Source organism: Cryptomeria japonica, chromosome 7, assembly GCF_030272615.1.
Source record: "Cryptomeria japonica chromosome 7, Sugi_1.0, whole genome shotgun sequence".
Classification (NCBI taxonomy): domain Eukaryota; kingdom Viridiplantae; phylum Streptophyta; class Pinopsida; order Cupressales; family Cupressaceae; genus Cryptomeria; species Cryptomeria japonica.
Genome location: NC_081411.1, coordinates 241,055,168 through 241,073,852, shown reverse-complemented (window position 1 = coordinate 241,073,852; position 18,685 = coordinate 241,055,168). Strand labels below are relative to the sequence as shown.

Genomic DNA, 18,685 nt, shown 5'->3' with positions numbered 1-18,685 from the left:
AGTTCGTTCCGACCGTTATACTTCAAAACTAACTATCCTGGTCAGAAATTGGCTTTCCGCAGATGCTGGTCGTACCAATGCTTCCGCCGATGTTGTGCCACCTCAGTCGCCCATTGTGCCTTTAGTCTCCGTTCATCCAGCTTTACCAACCCATCCAGCCTTGCATTCATGCTTTTGGTGTCCCCTAATCGATTTTCTACCGCCACCCGAAGGCTTGGCACGATGTACTCGACTGGTACCACTGCCTCCTGGCCATACATGAGTTGGAACAGTGTATGCCCGATAGTGACTTTGTATGTTGTACGGTGGGCCCATAGCACGGCTGGTAGTCTTTCCTCCCAGTCCTCTTGTTCCACCCCACATGACTTGTAAATTATTGATACCAGCACTTTGTTGGTTGCCTCTGCCTGGCCATTAGCACGGGGATAGTACAGGCTGGATAGGTTGTGGAATATTTTAAATTCCACGGTCATGGTATGGATTACCTGATTGATGAAGTGCACTCCTCTGTCACTAGTGATTCGAAGTGGTATCCTGTACCTGGTGAATATCTGTTCGTACAAGAACCGTGCCGTACTCAAAGCTGTGTTATCGGGCAAGGCCCTAACTTCTCCCCACTTAGTGAGGTATTCTGTGGCTACCACAATGTACTTGCACCAGTGCAGGCTACTTGGTTTCAAAGGTCCCACAAAGTCTAGACCCCATCGTTCGAATAGTTCTTGCGGCTGGGAAGGAAAGAGAGGCATGAAGTCCCTCTTGAGAGGTTTTCCGGCTCGTTGACAGGTGTCGCATCTGATCACCCACTCTCGGGCGTCTGTGTGTAGAGTTGGCCACCATAGCCCTGCCAGGAGCACTTTCCTAGCGGTTGCATCTGGTTCCATATGTCCACCTGCCAATCCGTCATGTGCCTCCTTTAGTATACCGCGGACTTCCTCCTCCACGACACACCTCCTTAGGATTTGGTCGGGGCCCATCTTGTATAGGAGTCCATTAATTAGTTGGAAGGTTTTGCTCTTTAGTGCCAATTTCCTTCGTTCCCCTGGAGGCATCTCACTTGGAAATGTGGAAGTAGATAGGCACTGCCCTATCTTTTCATACCAGGTTGGCAGTGTTGCAATTTGGAACAAGTGGGCATCTGGGAAATCTTCGTTCACTCCCTCGGCCGGTTCTCCTGATCTAATCCTTGATAGCTGATCTGCTATCACATGGGACTTTCCTGGCCGTACGACAATGGTGAAGGTGAATTCTTGTAAAAGCAGTAGCCACCGACTTACCCTCCCTTGGATGATTGGTTTATTCACTAGGTACATTAGCGCCTAGTGGTCCACATAAAATGTGAACGGTGTGGCCAACAAGTAGTATCGGAACTTCTGAACTGCATACACCATCCCTAGTGCCTCTCGTTCCGTTGTGCTATAGTTTCTTTCTGCTTTTGACAGGAGTCGACTTGCGAAGAAAACGGAATGGTCTAGTCCTTGTGCCCCTACTTGGGCGAGGGTAGCACCAATTGCAAAGTTGGAGGCATCCATGTGCACGTGAAATTCTTTGTTCCAGTCTGGGTATACCAATATCGATGCACTCACTAGTCGGTCTTTTAATTCCGTGAAGGCTTCTTCTTGCTCCGTACCCCATACAAACAGCTCTCCTTTCCTTGTCAACTTATCTAATGGCCACGACACCTGCGCAAAGCCCTTGATGAACCTTCGGTAGTAGCCTACGTGGCCGAGGAATGATTTCACCCTTGTTACGTTCGTTGGACTTTCCATGTTGACAATTACTCCTATCTTGTCTGGGTCTATCTTCAATCCTTCCTTACAGACGATGTGGCCCAGGAGTTTCCCTTGTGGTACCATAAATCTGCACTTCTTTGGGTTCAGAGCTAGCCTAGCCTTCCGACATCTCTCCATGCACTCTCCCAAGGCCTTCAAATGAGTGTCCTGATCGCTGAAAATCGACTAGTCATCCAGGAATGCTCTGAAATTTCCTACTGACATCTTGTAAAAAATGTGCAGAATTATTCGCTGGAAGGTCGCGAGCGCGTTGCATAGCCCGAAGGGCATGCGGTTATAGGCGTACACTCCTTCCTCAACCACAAATGTGGTCTTTAGCTTATCTTCTTCCGCCATACTAATCTGGTTGTACTTGGAGAATCCATCTAGGAATGTGTACATCTCGTGCTCGGCGACTTCTTCCAGAATACTGTCAGTGAATGGGATCGGGAATGGATCCTTTATGGTTACTGCATTTAGGTACCTGAAGTCCACACATATCCTTATCTAATTAGCTTCTTTTTTAAGGGAGATGACTATTGGGGAAACCTAGTCACTTGTCTCCACTTTGAATATGATCCCTGCTTCTAGCATTTTGTTGATTTCCTCATTGACTCTGGCTGCATAGTTTTTGTTCATCGTATACGGCCTCCTTCGTACCGGTTGGGCTCCTAGTACGAGGGTTATGCGATGTACGCACAGCTCTGGCGGTACTCCTTTCAAGTCTTTGTAGGTCCAGGCGAAGACATCTTTATATTCTAGAAATATCTTGAAGGCTGCTGCCTTCAGTATAGGGTTCCAGTCATCTCCTACCAGTATCATCTGAGGTACTGCTTCGTTGCCTAGATTAATCTTCTCCACATCTCGTTCCTCATACTTGGTGGGTTTATCCCTATCAAACTGGTGTGTTGGCGTGCCATCCACTCTTGCCATTCCTTCTTGATATCTACCATACTCTGGGGGGAAGGTTGTTCCTCTGTCTCCCCGCTTGATTCTCCTAACTCACATATTTGCAGCATGTGACATTCCGGGTGGAAGACCTCATAGTCCTCCATTTGCCAATGAAAAAGTCCTGCCATCGAACTGGCTCCATCCTCTGAACACCCGTCTAACTCCAATACTCCTCCTTCGTCGGATTCTTTCCCGCCTCTTCCTCCTTTAGAGCCCCACTCCCATCGATTGGAATCTTCTGAATCGGAGTCTGATGACGCGAGCTCTTCGCTGACAGACTGGTTCTTGAGATCAATTACATACTTATGACCGTCACTCTCGATTGAGAGCGTATTCCTTTTCCAGTTGTGATTAGCTTTGGCCATGATCAGCCACCCCCTTCCTAGAAGAGCGTCGTACGCTTTCCTTTCCATCGGAATGACTACAAAATCCAGGAGGAACTGTTGCGTCCCAATTACCACCTTTTGTGCCAATGAGGGTGCCGAGGGGTTTGATACCGTGTTGGTCGGCACCGACTAGGTGGAAGGTTGGTGGCTAGAGGGTAGGCTTTCCAAGGCTTCGCCAAGTTCCCTCCTTTAGTACGTTGACTCCGAACCCACCATCAACGATGGTGTTAGTAAGCTTTTGCCCCATTATATCCATCTCTACTACTGCTAGTTTTCGCCCAGCGCCCACCGCGAGTAGCATAGGATTCATGGCATCTGTACCAGGTTCCTTCCCTGGGTTCGTACTACATGGGTTCGCCACCGTTTGGTGTTCCTGTCCAGGGGTAGTGTCCATGGTTATATTTGTCAAAGCCATCCTTATCTGTGGCATGGTCTGCAGAGGGTCGTACACCCGTACAGGTATTGTGGTTTGTAACATCTGCTTGATGATAATTTTTTCTGGTTTCGGCCGGACCGACGTATCGGCGGCCAGGTGTGAGGCCCTCCATTCTCCAGCCATCACCCATTGGATATCTGCCCTTGCCTCCTGAAGTCTTTTATGTGCGAGGGTTTGGGTACATGGCTTTCTTATTTTGCAACCTTGTGATTGCCAGTACGTCTTCCTTTGATCCCTCTACATCGAGCATGTTCACCCCTTTTTGCTTTGGGCAATCTATGTCCTCGTGATTCCCTGGACCGCACCATCTGCACAACAAACTTCCTACATCACCTCCGTTTTGGCATTCTCGGGCAAAGTGATCCCATTCATTACACTTCTTGCACTGAATCATGGGTCGCCCCTTCCCGTCGTATTGAATTCTGCTCCTTGGTGTGTTATTATTGGATCTATTGTTCGCCCGTCGATTGTTTCTGTATCCTTTGGGTGAGGCATCAGGGTTTGTTGTTGGCCTTGGAGGTGTTGCTGGTGGTGTGGTTTGGTCGGGTTGGGCATAGAGCACTTGTGTGCTTTGTGCCTTCAAGTTGTACGGGCATTCCTTGGTGGAATGTCCCGTTATTGGCAGATGTCACAGAAGACTTTTCGGGGACAACCTCTTTTAGTGTGCCCTTTGGTCTTGCAATCAGTACACCATAGTTCTTTTCCTTCCCTACCACTTTCTTTGTCACCTTTTAACTCCTTCATCATCCTCATCATATCTTTGCGGAGTGCTTGCACTGTTTTTGATCCTCCGTCGTTGTCGTCGTCCGTACTGTCACCATCGCTGCTTAGTCGCTTCCCCCGGGATGTCTTGTTTTCACTTTCAATATCCATGGCATGATTGTATGCTTTATCGTACGATGGTGGAGGTACTACTTTCATCGTCCTTCTTAGGGATGGTACCAATCCTTCCACGAACCACCGCTTCTTGAGGCCATCCGTCGGCTGGTTCTCCATTTTGTTTAGTAGTTTCCTCAGCTGTCTGTTATATGTGCGTACACTTTCGTTTTTTCCTTGTTTGGTGTTGTAAATTTCCGCCACAATCTTGTTGTCGTCCCGTAGGAGTTTGAATTGTCCCTCGAAGGCCTTCTCTAGATTGCTCCAGGATGTTTTATGCTGCGCATCGAGGTCTGTGTACCAGTCAATCGCTATTCCTCGCAAGGTGGCTGGAAATGCCTTCACCCAGTAGTCCCGGCCAGATGGTAATGTATGTCTTGCAATGCCGTACGGGATCCTCTCATCCGTCGCCCATGAATTTTGGAAGTTTTTGTTTCTCTGGGGTGTGTGCCATCATTCTTTTCTGTGCGGTTTTATGTAGTGCCTGGAAATGGCTATATGCCGGGAAGGTACTATGTGTCCGGGTGGTGTCGTACACTCCTGGTTTGGTTGGGTCCCTGCCAATCGGGCTTTGGTCACCTTCACTTCTATAGTCCCTCCCTCCCGGGGTTTCCGGGTCCAATCTTCCTATTTTGATGCCCTCTGACAAAGACAAGTTTTTTAATGCCGAACAACGTTGCTTCGAAAATAGTGGCGATTTCCTCGTGCAGGTCTCGTACCGTCTCCTCTCCTTGTTCGGAAATTTTCGATTGGGTGCTCTGTGATTTTGTTTCGGAGTCTTCTTCACTTGACGTCGAGTGTGGGGCCTGGTCGGCGAGATCTTCCTCCGCTATGTCTGGAAGTGGCAGGTTCCTGGCGACCTCAGCCAACTCCTTCCACGTACACGGTTTTTGCCTCTCCCGACTACAACTCTGACTTCTGTTGTGTTTCTCCGGACTCTTTGAGTCGGCAACCTCTCTTTGTTTGGCCGTAGGGGCATCAAGTGCCAGAGGTACGACGCTGATTGGCCTCCCTCTCCTCTTCCTCCCCACGACTTTGTTCCTCGTACTGTCGGAGAACTTGTTGCCGCCGAAGTTCCTTTGCTGTTTCTTCTCTTTGGTTTTGCCGTGCAATCAAGTTTCTGGCAAGTAACCTTGGAATGCTCCCGAGGAGGTCAAAGACGGGGGTGCTGACGGTGAGTTCACCACGTATTGTGCCTTCCGAGACGGCTCTCTCCTGGGCCTCTCGTTGCACGTACTGCGTGACCGGCACGTCCCACAACTCTAGCAAGTCCGCCGTCAACTGATCCTCTCGTTCCTCTTCCGCGGTATTCTCCTTGTATGTGTCGCTGCCCATGACAATTAATTGCTGGTCGAACGGCCGGCCCATTAATCGCTTTCGCCTGCCGCCATAGTTATCTCTAGGTTCGTTCAGGCAACGGCGCCAAAATGTTTAGCCCTAAAGGTATAGTGGTGGATAATCAATAACCCAGTAGTACTTGCATATACTAAGCATTCATAGAATAGAATAATTGTACATCATAACACGAATGACAGATGATAATAATCAGATCAGAAAGTTATATCTTTATTCCAATGTCTCCAATTGTCCATACATCCTCCCCCTGCCGAGGTTCCAACCAAACAATATATAGACCCGACGGTTGGCCAAGTTGCCAATCGTCACCAACTCCCAACTACCCGATGGGAACCTCCCGACAACAGCAAAACATAAACACACATAACACACGTATAATTATTATTCGTATTAACATACGTTTTTACCCCTAACAACAACAACCTCCTTAAGTCTTGATGGGCGTTTGCAGGCATATGGGTGGATGTATATGAGCAGAAATAACATTGAATCTACAGCTATCCTTTTCATCAGACGTGAAGGCGGTTAAAATCAACATGCTTCACCGACTATATTTACTCTATCGCGGTCTTAGTGGTGGCCTATGGATTTATGGCAATTTCAGACTTGCAGCAACAACTTGGAAATTCCTCTGATTTTTTTTTTATTTTAGGGCGATAGCTTCAGGAGTGTGCTGATTCCAGTGTGTGGGACGTCTTGAGAACTTAAGGCATGAAAGATTAAATTCTATCCACTATCATTACATTAAAATAAAAAAGAAACATTTTGAGGAAGGCCTTTGTGGCATTCGAAAAGGTTGCAGACACCTCACTTTATGATGCTCAGAAAACGGGTCATTAATGTGGAGTTAATCTTCAGACGAGCAGATTACCATTACAATTTTTGGTAATCTTCTTTGGTCGATTTGCATGTGAGGTCAGCTACATTTGTAGTTCGTGGGTGTGCTCAGATTGTTGTAGTGTTCAGTTCATGTGTATGCCATATACGGGTATAGTTTGAGAAGTATGATAAATCAAAGTGCAGAGAATTAAGAAGTGTCGATTTATAAAGGGGTGCTTATAATCCTATGAATTAAGTCTGTTCTCGTGATTGGCTGAATTGAATGGAGACTTGAATGGAGACGTGTTACATGAGGATGTTATCCGTTCTTGTATTGTGTGGTGGATTGATGCGACTTTGAGAAGTCTGTTCTGTATTTCTTTGTACGAGGCAATTAATTCGTAGAAGGGTCATACAGATTGAAGGTAGAGAGCTGGTATGAATACTGATAGGCCGGGGCTCGAATTCATGCTCAGTGACACACCTCCATACATTTTGGGCATTCAAGACTCCAAATGGTCATGGTCTAAGCAAAGCCGAGAATTACAACGTTTGAGTGAGTAGCCAATTTGTGGGAAGAAACTTCAATAAAAGCCGAAGGTTCAATTCCCACTGCTGTTGCATCTGGAAACGAAAGTTTTGCTTCAAAAAAAAAAAACAAAAAAACTCCAAGCCCTAGAAAGAATTGAGGAAAACAGTGAGGTTCCTATCAAAGATCATTGGAAAAGACATGCTAATGGCTATTGGCTTGAGAGTTGTGAAAGCAAAACAGTTTTCGGTTCTTTGCGAGTAGGGTAAAACAATGACATGTCTGGGAAGAGGACTAAAATTCTGAGATCTGTCAATGGAGGGGAGTTCACATTCAGAGGGAGTTTGACAAACCAATAGAGGCAACCTTGGACGAGGAGGTCAAGAGGTTGATGCGAGTACTTGGAGCTTAAGAGGGAATCACATCATTATGAAAATTTGTTAATGCATTTTTCTCTGAGATGGAGAAATTTGAGGTGAAAGCCCTTGTTAATGCTTTTTTCTCTGAGACAGAGAAATTTGAGGTGAAAGCCCTTGTTAATGCATTTTTTCTGAGACGGAGAAATTTGAGGTGAAAGCTCGTGTTAATGCATTTTTTTCTGAGACGGAGAAATTTGAGGTGAAAGCCCTTGTTAATGCATTTTTTTCTGAGATGGAGAAATTTGAGGTGAAAGCCCTTGTTCATCTCTGAGACGAAGATGTGGTTCTTTCCACCCTTCGGGATTAGCCATGGTGGATGTCATGTTGAGAGACTCCATGACATCATCTTGAGAGACTCCGTGATGAACTCTTTGTACTTGTGTTTTTCCACACATGGGAGTAGCCATGGTGGATGTCATGTTGAGTGATTCCATGACGACATCACGTTGAGAGACTCTGTGATGGGCACTTATACATGTGTTTCTTTCCACACATGGGAGTAGCCATGGTGGACGTCATGTAGAGAGACTCCATGATGACATCATGTTGAGAGACTCCGTGAGGAACCTTTGTGCTTACCACAAATGGGTGTAGCCATTGTGGGCATCATGTTGAGAGACTCCATGATGTAAATATCTGGAAAATATCTCCCTAGCTAAGAGGGAGTGTTAGTGTTTGGTAGCTTTAGGAGATATTTTTATCTAAATTTAAAATAATAAAACTAACAAAGGCAGTGTTTCATATAAACAAAGGCAAATATAAAGAGAGGCCATTATAACAAAGGCAACAATTAATAGAGTTGTTAACTAAAGACACACCCTTTCAAATAATGTCTCCTTTCTAAAGAGGTGCATCATTTCACTAAACATGGAGATATATAAGGAGACTCAAATCATTTGCAAAGGTGACGAATACACACTTACATTTCTGATCCTAAAAACTAACACTAGCCATCTCCAAAATTGACAAAAAGTATCACCGTCCTGGAAACGAGTACTCCCATTCCCTGCCGTCCCTGTCCTGGAAACTCGGGGTAACATAGTTAATATATTAAGCACATCTCCATGCATACCACGAAGAACAAGGATGTTACTGCCTGTAACTTACAGTTCTGATCTGATCTGAGCGATGGTGATCTCACCAATTGCTTTTGATTCCTTTCTTTTATATCTCTCAATCTGAGGGAGAAGTCACACCTCTTCATCATATATGCCCTTTGGCAAGAGACACACCCTTAAACGATTAGCGTACCCTTTGAAAGAGTACAACTCTTCATTATTTCTGCCCTTTGAAAGGGGCACAACCTTTCACAATCAGATCTGCACTTCTTATTTAAATCAGATCTGCACTCTGATTCCCCAAAAATGAGGTTCTCGTCTCCCTTTATATCTCACGTTTGAGGGAGTCACAACTTTTCATTTCATGTCTTTTGACTGTTCATTAACTTAATTAAAATTTAATTATACTTGTGTATTTTAATTTTAAATTTTATTATTATTTACCATTAATTTGTATTTCAAAGTGGGGACATTATATAAACTAAACTTTTGGGCATCACAGATTCCGTCACTAACAAGAGAACATTTTCTTCCATTAAGTGGCAGCAGGCTATGCCATGGTATGATATACATGGTCATTTTGTCCTTATGGCTCATGACCTGATGTCAGTTTCAGGACATCTACTCATTCTGTCAATGGAGAAAGAACCGTGGGGGCCGTTGCCTGGCAGATTGGTATTGAGAGCACAGGTTGAATGTCAGGAAAGAGATCCTTAGAAATCAGGAAGGTACTGTAGAGTGTAGGCAACTGATGCTTGATCTTTCAGTTCGGACATATCATTGAGAGATCCACCTTGTCCTTCTACTGTGCGATCCACCATGCTTGGAAAACATCTTCAGTTAGTTTTTTAAACAGCAGTTGTAATTTGCATTAGTTTAGGTAGTTCTAGTTCTTTGCATCTGAATCATGCATGTCCATTTACATGCATAGATTTTTTGTTAGACTATTATTAGTTTATAAGTGCAGTTTGTGTAATGTCCTCATTTGGAGGTTTACCTAATTTCCCTGAGACAACAATTCCAAGTCAAAATGAGAATTGTAATTATATAATTTCATTAAATCTGAAAACATTTCATTTTAAAATTCTAAGACTAGTTCTGAGAATAGAACCTATCTTGATGGCCTTCTCTAATTTGGCAATGGGACTCATGTAATGCTGAATTCTGCTATTATCCAACATTCTTCTTAATAATCCTTCTGTAAATGTTTCCAAAGTCTGCTCATGCTTCCTCTTTAATTCTGTTCATATACTCCCTTTGATTTTGGCTCAAGATCTTCTTTTAACCCATATACATTCTTTTACTCAAATCTACCCTTTATGACTTATTTATTCTAAATATTTCCTTGAACGTATATACATTCTTTATATATAATTCACTTCTATTTCCTATACATTCTTCTTTAAACCAATTTAATGCGGGTATATGATGATATTATTTCTTATTCAAGATACTTCACTTACATATTTGTATTTCTTCTACACATATCTGAACTTCAAGAATTGTTGTATTAGCTTGTTCGATCCTTGAAGAGACTGCTTACATATACCTCATATGTCTGTTCAAATTATTTATAGATCTGCCAGTAATTCCCCTTCGCCCCTCTCCTTCATCTCAATGATCTGTTTTTATATCTGCTTCTTTGGTTTGGACAGATGTGACTCTTCTCTAGAGTCATACCCCTTGATACAAACAAATTATATTAGGTCTTAATGAATTGCACCTCTTGGTTGCCCTTGAGACTTAATTATTCTCTCGTTAATAAATCTTAATTGCTGTAGCTTTTAATATTGTCAAATTTACATGCCGCTGTTAGTTCTTTAATTGATAATCTCATTATCGCAGCTCTCCTTATATTAACTTATCGCTGCCAATCTATTGGCAGCTCCAAAACACCACCTTTTATCGCTGGCAATAAACATCTCTTGGATGATGGTTGACAGCTGTTTGAGTAGAAATCACTACTGTTATACAGCCCTCTAATATCATTGCTACCATTAGATATGGAACATTCCATTTTGGATGATGGTTTATTTGTTCTCTGTCTCTTATTAAAATCGTTAATAATGAATCGCTTAGACACATAATCGCTCTCTTAATCACTTTGGGAAATATATGGTTATATCAACTGAGGCATTGCTATCAACAAATTTATTGTATTCGATTAAATCCTTTTCATAACCAATGATTGTTCAATGCGATATAATCATTTCCTTTGCTGATAGTATGGAGAGTGTAGCGACCATCAAAGTACCTCAACCCAATTTATCTCTTTGGATGCATCGTTCCTTAGAAGATTTAATCCAATGGTTACTCAATATTTACGGCAGCATAAACGTATTTCACATTCCTATGAATCAGCATAATAAAATATATTGGATATAACTGTAGTAGTTATCAAGGTTCAGTGCTTGATGGCAGATAGACGTTTTCCTGTTCTCTTTGGATTATTATCAGCAAGCATATGTTTGTATACGTGGCAACATCTCCATGATATTAATGTCTTCTGTAATGTCCCTTCATGCTTGGAATACTCATTATGGATTATTCCATATATCATATTCTTTCTATTCTTTAATAATTTCTTCTCTGTATTTTTATCATCTTTTCTTATCCTTGATTTATTAAGTCTTCCTTTTGCTTTCTATAAACATTGTTATCTTTCCTTATACGATCACCTATATTCTTCATTGTCCTTCGTTGTATGGGCTTTGAATACTAATATTATTCATAAAGATAATGCAAGGAGCTTTCTTAATATTAACAATACTGGACGGGGTCTTGTTTGGGGACATCACAGTTTGCTTTTTGCTTAGTTTTCCAGCGAATAATGCATGCTGTGCGTGCCCTGTTTCTAGGTATTCATGCTTCTGTTTTTAAAGAGGCTACGAATTGTTTTAGAGGTGTTGGAAACTTTTTATATATGAAGAACTTTGTATCTTCTGTGCAAGCTGCAACAAAATGTTCCTCTGTAATAGAATCACAGTTCTGAAATATATTGTTTTTTATGCCTCAGCTGGTCTGGTTTCTATGGTAATTACAGTTCTGAAATATATTTATTTTATAAGGGATTACCCGCCCAGAATAGAGCACCTGTCACCAGTCAAGAAAGGTTCAGACCAGATATAGGACGTGTGAAAAGATGCTAGATAACCAATGTAAACTCCTGGTCAGAGAGTTAAGACATATATTCTCAGAAAAGGATGAACTGTTAGTAACTGTTTTCAGAAAACCGCAAATTAGGAGACTGCCACATCATTATGAGAGTGATCAGAATCAGGTAGGAGCTACGCCTGCTAAGGTAAAGCAATTTATGTTTCCTAGAATCTTCAAATTTCTTATTCATTTCCCTTTTCATGTTATAAACTGTTTAGCAAAGATGGGCCAATTGTGTATTGTAGGAATGATTCCATCCCAATTGAAAATGCCAATGTTTTTATTGAGGATCATTCTGAATTTCCAACGTTCGGGCGAGAAGTATTCTTCTTTCAAAAGAGAGAGATTTGTCTAGAATCCCAGTTACATTTTAGCTCTCAAAAGCACATGCTTGAATGAATTGTTTTAGTATTTAATTTTAAAACTTGTAGCTTAAATCCAGATTGATTTACTCTTTGATCAACATTATATCCTTCTTCACATGGAGGCATGCCACAATCTCATCCAACACCATGAGGCTTGTCTGACCCTTTGTTTCAACTCACTTGGTTTTAGCAGACCCTTGTTTTCTTGCTACATACTTTTCTTCCATTAACAATTTTGGAATCAGGTTTATTTACCTTTCCCAATGCCACAAGCATTCTTCACAATACGAGCACATGGCAAAGCATCATCAGTGCCTCAAGATTTCATAGTTGATGCAACTAGTGGTGCCAGAAAAATTCTCAACAAAGGTAAACGAACAAATTTTTGAGGAGGAATTGCTAAAGAATAACAAAAAAAATAAAAAATGATTGCTACTTTCTTACTCTGCAGGAAAAGGCTAATCCTCCTATACACTACAATGCACTGTATAAACAATTTAAGCCATCATGATTGCAATATTCACTGTTGTGCACAAAATAAATTTATTTTGTCTGTTTCGTCTTATCAATTTATTTTGTCTTTATAAAAAATAAAAAAATCCAATGAAGAAAACCATTGGTGGACATAACAGTTTCTTGTTAAAAACAGCAGCAGGATCCCCCTTATGATCAACAAATGTACAGGTCAGTGCCCTGAGTGCTTGCTGATGTAAACGAACAAATTTGTGAGGAGGAACTTGAATTGCTAAAGAATAACAAAAAAATAAAAACAATGATTGCTACTTTCTTACTCTGCAGGAAAAGGCTAATCCTCCTATACACTGTTGATTGTAACTAGGGTTATAGGGGTTTGGATTGCCTTAAGGCAACATCCAAAACCCCTTTAGGACCGGGTCCTATCCTAGGGTAACGTGACCCTATCCTATTCACAATGCCACGCTATGCTAAATACACGCCATTTAACATTGGCGCCAAAAACCAAGGAGGCCGACTTACATTTCAAAGAATAAAAGATGCATATAAATAAATGACAATTTGCAAGTCAACTACAATTATCAAGTTCAATAATATACAAGGCGATTTAGCTCTGCTGTGCGAATTCTTAAGAAGGGTGCGAACTTAAGGAAGAGTGCGAACTTATTCAGCTTGGTGTGAAATTGTCCAAGAGGACATAGTGGATTTTGATGCAAGTCTTTGAAGCATACAAGGGACAGATGTGATATGTGAAGATCAGATTCAAGCTAAGTATTGTACTTATATTTAGAGGAGAATATATAATCTGACCTGTGGGTCTTTCATGCTGGGTTTTTCCTCCTTGGAGGTTTTCCCAGGGTATGCTTGTTTGTCTACTGTTCTATATCTGATTTATGTTGGCTTATTAAATACTGCAAATCTGATTACAATCTAGGGCACAATTAATCTATGTTGGTTTACTAAAATACTGCAAATCTGATTACAACCTAGGGCATAATCAATTATATAAATCTGATTAACATACCTAGGGTTTAAAATTACATACATTGCAATGCATTGGATAAACAATTTAAGCCATCATGATTGCGATGTTCACTATTGTGCACAAAATAAATTTATTTTGTCTGTTTCGTCTTATCAATTTATTATGTCTTTATAAAAAATAAAAAAATCCAATGAAGAAAACCATTGGTGGACATAACAGTTTCTTGTTAAAAACAGCAGCAGGATCCCCCTTATGATCAACAAATGTACATGTCAGTGCCCTGAGCGCTCGCTTATATTGCAGTTAGCTCCATCTATGTCATCAGTAAATTCAGTTAGTTCATCTATTTCTGTTCTTCGAATAATTCACTTATCAAAAACACAATTTAGTTTCTTTTATAGAAATCAATTTAGCCCTTGGATTGCTTTAGTAGGTAATGAGGTAATTACGGTTGATGTGGTAGTAGGAGAAAGAATATGCTTGTTCAGCATGTTTTAATAGTTGTGATAGCTTTTGTTCAATACATTAATAATTTTGTCGAGAGGCAATCTACAATGGAATCATTGTTGTCCATAAACACAAAACCATTTCAAGAATAATTTGATGCCTGTTTGCATGAGTTGAATTGGCAGTACAGTAGTGCTAGCAGAAGAGGGGAATAAAATATTTTACGACACGTCACCTGCAACGCCCAGCTTCTTAAATGGCTGCAACCTAAAACATAATAATCCAATATTAGTAAATTTCATCCCTTGCAGTTGTGTCAGAATAATTACATCTGAATGGTCTTCAATCTCACTAACATTATAGTCATGCAGTGGCTGACACTCACCATAGTGGAAAGTGAGCGATTTGAATGCTGGCGTTACTTAATTCCATTGTGAACATTTGGTATGGTGCCCTTTAGTTGCTTGTTTTCCTTATATTCACAATTCCTTCATGGAAGCTAATCTCTTCTCTTTTCTGTGATGCGAATGGGTCCAGTTTATATTTCATCATCTGTTAATTGAGTTTCACATTTCAAAGCCGTAAGATTTGTGTCTAGGTAAGGAGATATGAATGGAGATTCTAGGAGTGGTTGGGATTGGATTGATTTTCACGAGTGACAATGGTGATGATTATCATTATGTATATGTGAGTGTCTGTAGCTTGCCACTTTATATGAGCAACCCTTCTAGCCTTGGATGTCACTATGCCAGATTTTTCTTCAATACTAACCAGTCCTGTTCACTTCTGTTGGCACCGTAATTCCTTGAGCTAAGTTTTTATTATCCTTCAACTTCATTGAGAGCTCTGTTAAATACAGAGCTCTGCCTCCGTTGGATAAGAACAATTTAGTGTATTTGATGTTTAAGACAGGATGTTTTCATTGAGGTTTGTATATGAATCCTTGCAGTTATCATTCGAATGTTTTACCACCCTCTGTAGATGCACATAACTACTTCCATACACATGGGTTGGGAACTCAGTTACTTAATGCCCCAGTCAATGTGCTCGGCCCTTTCACCAGCCTTTTTATGGCGGTCAATCTCCTCCTTTGATGGAATGGTCATCAACATTGCTACTGTTCTGGCTGAGCTGTGACAAATCGATTCGACACTGGCTATTTCCAAGGAGATGTTGTTGCTTCAGTAAATGCCCGCGAAGAAAACGTTTACCTCTACATAATTTTAAAACATTAGTTGAGAAAATGCTTTCAACTAAATAAGCGATTAATGAACGCCTTTACCTAATTAAAAAAAGATGACAAAATAAATAAGCGATTAATGAACCATATGAAAAATGCACAGATACGCTGAAGTTTCCACAATCCTTAGTATTACCAAATTTGGATTTGACAGTCCATAATAATTAAGTATTATTAATATTAAATTAATTTTTAAAATTTTTTATTAGTATTATCAATTTGATCTAAAAATCAAACGGTCAAACTTCCTTATCAGGATAATGTAGCACTAATAAATTTTTTCTGATCTAAAATAGCATAAACGGGACAATAATATTTGAGGCATTTCAGCTTTCAAAGATTCGTACTCAAACTATGGTTAAAATGCTTTGACTCGAAGGATAAGTATACGTTTGAGTGAAAATGTTTCTACGTTAGGAGAACGCATAAAATGATACTCAAGTTAGCATTAGAAATGGGATTGGGCTTAGAATGGGGGTTAAGGTTCATTATTGTTAAGATTAAGATTCAAGATTCAATTACGATTTTTTTAGTTATTTAAAAGTTTAGGTTCAATTATAATGAAGGTTAATTTTTTTCAAAAATGATATTTTTCCGCATATTTTACATAGATTATTTAAAATCTAAGTATGCTAGTATAGTATTAGTAGCTGTGACTTCAAAGTTTCTAGTTTTGACCATGACTACTCATAATTGAATGAAATGTAATTAAAATAAATCGTGTGATGTTACATGAGCACACCATAAAGCATGACTTAGTGCACAATTAATAGAGTAGTATTTTTTTGTGGACTTTTTTTAACACTTAACAAAAAACATGCTGATGTGGTATCTTATTGATGGTGTGCCCCTGAATCTTTAGTTATACATAGGGAATTTCCCAGGAAAGCTGCTGTAAAAAATGGGAGTAGTTTGAAATTGCCAAATAAGATTTTGAGAGGTGTGAAGTTAAGATACTCAACTATTAGATCCTCCCCTAACCTGTGCAATCAGCTGCACCATATTTTCTAATTTCCGTAGTGACTTGCTGCAGGTGGAGTATACATACAGTTAAATTGTGAATTGGTTTTGCAAAGCACAGGCATGGCAAGAGATAAAGCTATTGGCATTGATCTGGGCACCACCTACAGCTGTGTAGGTGTCTGGCATTGTGAAAGAGTTGAAATCATAACAAATGACCAAGGTAATAGAACCACTCCCTCCATTGTTGCCTTCAATGAAACAGAGAGATTGGTAGGAGAGGGTGCCAAGAATCAAATTGTATCCAATCTGCAGAACACGGTATATGATGTGAAAAGAATGATGGGAAGAGGGTTTTCTGATCCTGTACTACAAAGTGACATATCCCATTGGCCTTTCTCGGTTGTTGAAGGAAGTAATGGGAGGTTTGAGATAAGAATCACTTACAGAGGTGAATCTAAAACTTTTGCACCTGAAGAAATTTCTGCCATGGTGTTGTTCAAGATGAAAGAGATTGCAAAAACGTTCCTTAAATCTGAAGTAATGAATGCTGTAATCACTGTGCCGGCCTACTTCAACGATTCACAGAGACAGGCCACAATGGATGCAGCCCACTTGGCCGGGATTAATGTGTTACAACTTCTGAATGAACCAAATGCTGCAGCCATAGCTTATGGGTTGGATACCAAGACATACTCATCAACCACAGGTAAGAATATCCTTGTTTTTGATGTTGGAGGCGGCACGTTTGATGTTTCTGTTATTACCATCAGGAGGGGTTCATTTGATGTGAGAGCAGTTGGAGGAGACACTCATCTGGGTGGTGAAGATTTTGATACTAGACTGCTTAATCATTTTGTTGGAGAATTCGAGAGGAAGAATAAGAAGCGAATTGGCGGCAATCCCAAAGCACTTCGCAGACTTCGTACAGCATGCGAGAAGGCCAAAAGAAGCCTTTCTGCTGCTACAGAAACGACTGTTGAGATTGAGTGCCTTTGTGGAAGTACCGATTTCTATTCCAAAATCAGTAGAGCCAAGTTTGAAGATCTTAACAGTGATCTCTTCCACAAATGCATTGCTGGTGTGAGACTGTGTTTAGCTGATGCGCACATGGTAGCAAATGAAATTGATGAAGTTGTTCTGGTTGGAGGCTCCACCCGGATTCCAAAACTACAAAAAATGATTGAAGGGTTGTTTGGCCAGGAGAAGTTGTGCAGAAGCATCAATCAAGATGAAGCTGTGGCTTATGGAGCTTCTGTACAGGCTGCTGTCTTGACCGGCCAATGTTCAGATGTAGTTCTGCAAGATGTCACTCCTTTGAGCTTGGGCATTGCAGTGACTCGAGATGATATCATGAGCGTGATAATTCCGAGGAATACCCATATACCTGTAAAGAAAGTACAGACATTCCGCACTGCTGAAGACTATCAAACAGTTGCGGCAATTTCTGTCTATGAAGGTGAGAGAACTTCTATTATGGACAATAATTTGCTGGGAAAATTCGATCTGCCTGGTATACCAGCAGATCTACGGGGAAAAGAATCATTGGATGTGTGTTTTGAATTAGATGCCAATGGGATATTGAAGGTCTTGGCCAAAAACAGAGTAGCAGTTGAAAAGAGCATAATAATTAGAAAGGATACTTGTGGGTTGAGTAAGGAGGAAATCGCTAGAATGAAATTTGATGCAGAAAGATACAGCATTGAAGATCAACGGGTTGCTCTCAAACACAAAGCCAGACATGCATTGGAAGACTCTGCGTACGACAGGAGGAATAGAGCAAGAGAGGAGAGCCTCAGAGGAACTATAATGGCTGCAGAAGCAAACAAAATTGAGAATGTCACAAAATCTACACTCGATTGGATAGAACAGAATGATGATGCGGACATTGAGGAATTCAAAAAGAAACTGGAAGAGGTGGAGCAGCTATTTAATGCATTGTCAACTTCAACCTCTAAATGACAATTTGAAAAATAGTGCAACTCTTATTTGAGAGCTCGATAGGCGCCGTGTCTAAGTTTCCTAGATTAGCGGATGCTTGAGTAATTTGATCAACTTTGTCATGTCGGCCAAAATAATAGAGGTCGAATTTTACTATGGTTAACAAGTAAATAGTTAACTTCATAACATTAAACTATCGTTCTTTTGGCGAAAACTAGAATAACATAAAAAATAGTACACATTTCAAATGAAGTATTGATCACAACATATGAAGTTAAAATTTCAATGAAAAAAAGAAACTCAGAAATTTAAAAGTAACATTGTATGATTTATGAGAAAAGAGTCATAGGAACAACAAATGCGTTTTAAATTTTAAGGATTTTTTGTTAAGTAATATTATAAATATATTTTATGGAATTGATAATTAAGGGAATCGTATTTAATATTTGATGGGTTTGTGGTTTATTGGAGGAATATATTTTAGTTGGTCATCGTAAAACGTATTCTATTTGTGAACT

The 18,685-nt window shown here is 40.5% G+C and overlaps 1 protein-coding gene across 1 annotated transcript in view; it reads left to right on the top strand.

The window, feature by feature from the left end:
* The window catches only part of LOC131028304 (heat shock 70 kDa protein 5), a 39,845-nt gene extending 21,426 nt beyond the window's left edge, over positions 1–18,419 (top strand). Inside the window, exon 2 of the mRNA XM_057958550.2 lies at positions 16,300–18,419. Within this exon, the coding sequence (XP_057814533.1) occupies positions 16,350–18,188 (1,839 nt within the window). The 5' untranslated portion in view covers positions 16,300–16,349 and the 3' untranslated portion in view covers positions 18,189–18,419. The remainder of the gene's footprint in view (positions 1–16,299) is intronic.
* The last annotated feature ends 266 nt before the right edge of the window (positions 18,420–18,685 follow it).